Source organism: Marmota marmota, unplaced genomic scaffold, assembly GCF_001458135.2.
Source record: "Marmota marmota marmota unplaced genomic scaffold, marMar, whole genome shotgun sequence".
NCBI lineage: Eukaryota > Metazoa > Chordata > Mammalia > Rodentia > Sciuridae > Marmota > Marmota marmota.
The window spans coordinates 288,167-294,763 of NW_025999982.1; the positions used below are offsets into that span (position 1 = coordinate 288,167).

General features: G+C 45.2%; 1 protein-coding gene across 1 annotated transcript in view; it reads right to left on the bottom strand.

The window, feature by feature from the left end:
* Nucleotides 1–1,021: 1,021 nt before the first annotated feature.
* The window catches only part of Ly6g5c (lymphocyte antigen 6 family member G5C), a 6,271-nt gene continuing 695 nt past the window's right edge, over nt 1,022–6,597 (bottom strand). Inside the window, exons 2-4 of the mRNA XM_015487915.2 lie at nt 5,846–5,987; nt 4,403–4,570; nt 1,022–1,924 (exon numbers count right to left, since the gene is read on the bottom strand). Of these exons, the coding sequence (XP_015343401.2) occupies nt 1,770–1,924; nt 4,403–4,570; nt 5,846–5,987 (465 nt within the window). The 3' untranslated portion in view covers nt 1,022–1,769. The remainder of the gene's footprint in view (nt 1,925–4,402; nt 4,571–5,845; nt 5,988–6,597) is intronic.

Sequence of the window (6,597 nt, forward strand, 5' to 3'; positions counted from 1 at the left end):
GTATAGCCAGGTATCTGCCTTTCCCAAACTTGGGGGTTATGAAAACTTTCTGAAAGCAGTCCAGCTTTGTGGCTGGGAGGCCTAATCTGAGCTCCTCTGCCACTTGGGTAAGTCAGTCTCTCCCAGTCTCATCTTGGTTACCTGTCAAGGAAGAATGCCTTTTTATGCCTCATGGTTGAAGGACACGTAAATATGCACACATACAAATTGTATATATAAGTGCTTTATAAGCCAGGTACCTTGTTGTATACCTAATCCCAGAAATTTGGGAAGCTGAGTCAGGAGGATTGCAAGTTTGAGGCCAGCCTCAGCAAATTAACAAGACTCAGCAGTTTGGTAAGGGTCAACCCCCAGTGCTAAAGAGCGAAAAAAAAAAATTTTTTTTTTGAAGTACATAATGCACTTTAGAGACAAATGCACATACAATTTTTGATCTTACTTTTTTTTGGAAGGGTGGGTACCAGGATTAAATTCAGAGGAACTCGACCACTAAGCCACATCCCCAGCCCTATTTTGTATTTTATTTAGACACGGGGTCTCACTGAGTTGTTTAGCGCCTTGCTAAATTGCTGAGGCTGGCTTTGAACTTGCAATCACTTGGCTCAGCTTCCAAAACTGCTGGGATTACAGGCATGCACCACCACACCTGGCTTGATCTTACTTTTTTAAACCTTTCTGACAAAGCATACAGAAGCTTGTGCATAACATAAGATGGGTTTTTGTCACCTATGCATCTGTATAACCATCTGTCAAGTCAGCTTTAAGACCTTTACCAGACCCAATACTGCCTTTATGTCCCTTCCCAAGCACTACTAACCCTCAGAGGTGGCCTTAAAGCAGCTTGGGTAAGTTTTGTCTCTCTGCTTGATGGAAATGGCACTACATACTCTTTCCTATTCAGCATATTCCAGATCAGCAAATCTACCTGTTGATGGTCTGTACTGGGGCAAAGACACCAACATTAAGTTTTAGATCATGAGGCAGTTGGAGGTACAAAAACAAACCCTCTGTGCCCCCACTCCTAGCTGAGCTTCCTGTCCCCCAGAACCTCTAACTTCAGTACAAGACAGAGATAAGCCCAGGTTTATGCAGCTCTAGCAGGCCAAATTGGAAGACAGCCTCAGCTGAGGAACCCAAGACCCTTGGGAAATTTGCTGATCCTTGAAGAGGGACACTGAGCCTGGAAATCGGAGACCAGGGGTCCACTGGGCCTAATGTGCCCTTCTCATCCACCCCCTCCTCCGTAGACCTGGCCTTTTGCAGCCACCCTTTTTGCCATCATAGTCCTCTGAACCTCCCCTCAAGCCCCACACTTCTCTAGTTGAACAGAACTTCTCAGGATGCCCACTAATCTAGCCTTCATAGGAGGGCTTCCATTCCTTTTTGCCCTTTTATGCCTAGAGCTGAATCAGAGATACTGAAGTGGGGCAGGAGCAAAGTTGGATGCCTCTTTCCTGTCCCCATAATGGGACATTCAGGGAGTTCTACCTCGACCAGATGATAGACAAACCAAACACTTTGCCCAACCATTTATTTCTAAGGAACACCTGGGGACTTGGGGCAAGAGAGGGAACCTGGGAGGCAGAGTGGGAGTAGGGGAGAATTAACCAAGAGGAGAAAAGTCCAGTCTGGGGTAGTGACTTGAGGAAGGCAGGGAGGGGTAGTATAAGAAATTGTAAGTTTCCCTGGCTGAACCCAGGTAGAAATCAGAAGGGTGGCAGGAAACTGGCAGTTTTCTCCAAGGTTCTTGGTAGTGCTTCTAATGAATGTTAGAGTACTTTATTTTTAGGGTCGTTGCAGAAGTCCAGGAAGCAGCATTGAGAGTATATCCAGAAGCCAGACACAGGAGAAGAATGAGTATATGAACAATCACTCATCTGCTCCTGGCTGCGGCAGTCATTCACCAAGATGTCAGAACCACTGCCTATGGAAGGACCACAAACTCCAGTGACAAGGAGGTTCCCATGCAGAGTCCCATCCTCACACCCTCTTCCCCCAAATAGACTTCCCTGGGTCAAAAGAAAAGACTCCTAGAATTGGGTAGGAGTGGGGAATGTCCAGTGAGTCACAAGCCACGCAACTCTGAAGTTTCCCAAGGAAGGTTGAAAGAAAAGAACCATTTAAAAATGTAACACTAGAGGAGCCAGACTAAGTTGTGGTCTGTAGAGCAAAATGGGGAGAACAAGCACCCATTAGAGGGTAAAAGTGATAAAATAGGGTGATGATGTCTTTGATATAATGTATGTATTAAAGGGGAAAAAAAGCTTTGTGTCCCTGTCCCAAAAAGTCATGCACAAGGATATTCAACTGCTATCCTGCTTGAGAGAGAAAAATATTAGAAACAGCCTAGATGCCTATCAATAGTAGGATGAATAAATCAGCTTTGATATGCCCACTGCCATGAAGTACAGTGGAATACCTCAACAGAACAACAAAGCTGTTTATAACCTGATATGGAAACATTAAGTCCTCATAACTGTCAAATTTAAAAAGCAAATGCAGAACAGTGTTTATGTGTTTATCATGGTCTGCTACTGTCTGGGAGAAATAAAAGAGTGAATAAAAGAATATGGGGGCCAGGCAGTGGTGCATGCCTGTAATCCCATTGGCTTGGGAGGCTGAGGCAGGAGGATTTCAAGTTCAAAGCCAGCCTCAGCAACTTATAGAGGCACTTAGCAACTCGGTGAGACCCTGTCTCTAAACAAAATATAAAAAAGGGCTTGGGATATGGTTCAGTGGTTGAGCACCCCTGGATTCAATCCTTAGTACCAAAAAAAAAAAAAAAGCAGCATATTTAGGGTGAAATGTGCACAGAAGATTGCAGACAGGATAAAGTAATGAGAGGACTAGGGAATACAGCTTGGCCATATAGCAAATGTCTAGCATTCTTAAGGCCCTGGGTTCAATCTCCAGCATGGCTGAAAATTTTTTTTTTTTTTTAAGAGAGAGAGAGAGAGAGAGAATTTTTAATATTTATTTTTTAGTTTTTGGCAGACACAACATCTTTGTTTGTATGTGGTGCTGAGGCTCGAACCCGGGCCGCACGCATGCCAGGAGAGCGCGCTACCGCTTGAGCCACATCCCCAGCCCTCCATAGTTTTTTTTTTGTTTGTTTGTTTTTTTTTGTGGTTCTGGGGATTGAACCCAGGGGCTGAAAAAATTTTTTAAAAAAATTTTTAAAATGTAGTGGAAGGATGTAAATGAAGGCAATTTCATGCATTGGGTGTTAAGAACACCATCCGTGGAGCCACTACTTCTGACCCAGCCTCTGAGATTCAGGCAGATTTTTTTTCTTTCTACATCTTTATATCCCTATCTGTAAAGTGGGGATAATATACTGCCTCATAAGGTTCTAAAATAAACAGTACTTGGCACAGAGTGTGTGTGCTGTCTTTGTTAACTTAGTAAAGGCAGGAGAAAGTGGTGTGCATCTGTAATCCCAGCACTTAGGAGGCTTTGGGAGTTGGAAACCAGTCTGGGCAATATAGAGAGACCATGTCTCAAAAGATAAATAGCCAGATGTGGTGGCAAACACCTGTATCCCAGTGGCTTTGAGGCTGAGGCAGGAGGATCACAAGTTCAAAGCCAGCCTCAGCAATTTAGCAAGACCCTGTCTTAAAATAATAAACAAAAAGGGCTGGGGATGTGGTTCAGTGGTTAAGCACTCTTAGGTTCAAACCCTGGTACTAAATAATAATAAGGAAGGAAGGAAGGATGGAAAGAAGGAGGGAGGGAGGGAGGGAGGGGAGGGGAGGAAAGGAAAAGAGAGAGGGAGAGGGAGGGAGAGAGGGAGGGAAGAAAAGCAGGCAGGGGACTAGGTGGAAGAACAGACTTGAGGAAAGAAGGAATGTGGTCAATTTTCGGCAAGTTGAAAATGAGGTAGAGATGTCCAGTAGATAACAGGACACAAGGAAAGTGGTTCAAAGTAACATTCAGATCCAGGAGGAAGTATTCTGTGGCTGCTGGTTGAAGCCAAGGAAGCAGATAATATCCTCTAGGAAGAGCTATGCAGTGGGAAGACAGCTAAGGACCAAACATGAATCACTGAGTCTCGGGGGGATAAAGCAAGACAGTGAAGGTCACTATGAGGACCAGTAGAAGTTTCAGAAGAGTGACACATATAGGAACTATGCCGATAGCTGGGGAGCAGGCAACTTGAGGAAAGGCCTATACCTCTGGAGATCTCCAGGGTCCCCTTCAAACCTGAGTGACAAAGAGGGTAGGAGCCAATCAGCTGTGGGTTGAGGAGGGAAGCTGGTGGAAGTGGAGATAGGGAGTGATTCTGAAGGAAAGAGATGGAACAGTGTCCTACGGCTATAGGAACAGGACTTGGGGTACTGTTTAGGAGGCTGGGAGAGGCTGCTTAAGAGGGCTGGGCCCATGGTGGGAAAAGGCAGCTTACTGTTCTTTATATGCAGAGTGAAGCAGCTGCTGCCAACTGGAGTGAGGCAGATGTCTGATCCCAGAAGGCATCCCAACTCCTTGGTTTCAAAGAGACATCTATAGCAACGCAGGTATTTGGGGAGATGAGGTGGTTGAGGGGGTCCCGGATTGTCAGGAACGAGCTTACCTAGAACACAGAAAAGCAATGACCCCAAACCCCTCATACCTGATTCCGGGTTGGCCAATCCCACTGTCCTCTCCCCACCTCAGAAAACCATAAAATCCCTGATTCTTTAAATCCATTTGGTTTAGTATAGCAGAAGCTTTAGTCCTTATTAAAAAAAATCTTTGTTCTCTCTTCTTTTGCCTCTAAAGGTGAGAATTCATTAAATCACTTATTCATTCATTCAACATGTATTTGAAGAGCTAATATTTGCCCAGCGCTCAGTCTCTCTCAAATTCACAGGTGAGGCTGAGACAGCCCATACCAGCTTTGTACAGCCCTGTTAGGGCAGTTCTTCCTCTGTAACTTTCTCTCTAAATCCTCTGTCCCCCAGACTCTTTTCCAAACATGCTTCATTTTATTTGTGATATTAGGGATTGAACCCAAGGCCTCACACTTTCCAGGAAAGCTTTTTTGTTTTGAGACAGTGTCTTACTAAGTTACCTAGGCTGGCCTTGAACTTGCAATTCTCCTGCCTCAGGATCCTGAGTAGCTGGGATTACAGATGTTCCCCAACATACTTGACATGAACTTTTTAAAATCCATAATGCTGAGAAGTAAAAACAAGAGTGCATCACAGGCCAGAAAGACCATGCTTCATGCAGACAGGGGACGTCAAGCAGCCCATGCCACATGCCTTGTTTTTGCAGTCCTATCACAGGAGAGGCCCATATTAAACTTTGTCCACTCAAATACCCATTCTCTCCCTCCTTCCCCCAACTACATGTATATACATCCCCCTCTTCCTTTAGTCCTCAGCTCAGACCAAACATTAATGAAACCTCAGACTCAGCAGAGCACTTGGGTGAGGCAGAGGCAAATACTAAACAAACACTTTGAATCCTGTTTCTCTGTAGATGGTGCTTTCAGCCCAGTAAGATCATCAAACAGAATTTAGCCTAGTTCTACTTTGTGGATTCTGCTTCCATGGTTGGGAAAGTACTTTCTCAACCTTCCCTATTCGGTTGTCCTCAGATTTGGATAGAATCCCTTCAGTATCTCCATTCAGATCACTGTCACTGAGTGAGACAGCCATGGGGCAGTTCCTAGAAAAGACCCTCAGGGTCAATATCAGTCCTTAGGCAAACCCAGGTATTTCCCTACCACACCTGTCCATTGCATCTTTTCTGCTGCCTGGGTTTACCTAAGCATCCTGGGCAGATGTGCTCAGACAATCAGTTTATTTATTTCTCCATCCAGCAGGCCAGGAGACCCTTCTGAACCCTTGGAGCCACTTACCAAACACCAAGCTCATCATGACCATCACTATTAAGAAGATGCTGTACAGGGATTGGGGGATGCTGTGGAGGCTCAGAGGCCCCAGACTCAAGCTCCCTGAAAAGCCTGCCATGAAATGCACCACTGCCCTCTGGCCTCTGTTCTGGGCTTATATTGGTGGAAAAGAGGTTGGCCAAGAGGAAAGAGAGAGGCAACACATTTAGGATGGAAATCAGTGCCAGAACAGTCAGATCAGAGTGTCCTCACCCACAGCCACTCCAGATCTTAACATCCTGCTTGGGGCAGGGACCCAGAAACAGAGGAATGAGAGGGAAACTTTTATATTAATTCATCAGATGTTTATTGATTTACTGCATCAGATGTTGAAGATAAGCAGTGTCCAAAGCCCCTGCCCTCACAGGGCACAGTCTAGTGGAGGAGACAAATCAACAGGCAATGGTGGGAAGAGGCAGAGTGCTGCTGGGAGCACATGGATAGTAGAAATCACTATCCAGAGGGATTTCAGCAGAAGAGAAACGCGATCAGATTTCTCATAAAAGACTGCCATTGTTTGCCTGTAATCCCAGAGGCTTGGGAGGCTGAGGCAGGAGGATCGAGAGAGTTCAAAGCCAGCCTGGGCAACAGCGAGGTACTAAGCAACTCAGTGAGACCCTGTTGCTAAATCAAATACAAAATAGGATTGGGGATATCATTCAGTGGTTGAGTGCCCCTGAGCTCAATCCCTGGTGCAAAAAAAAAAAAAAAAAAAAAAA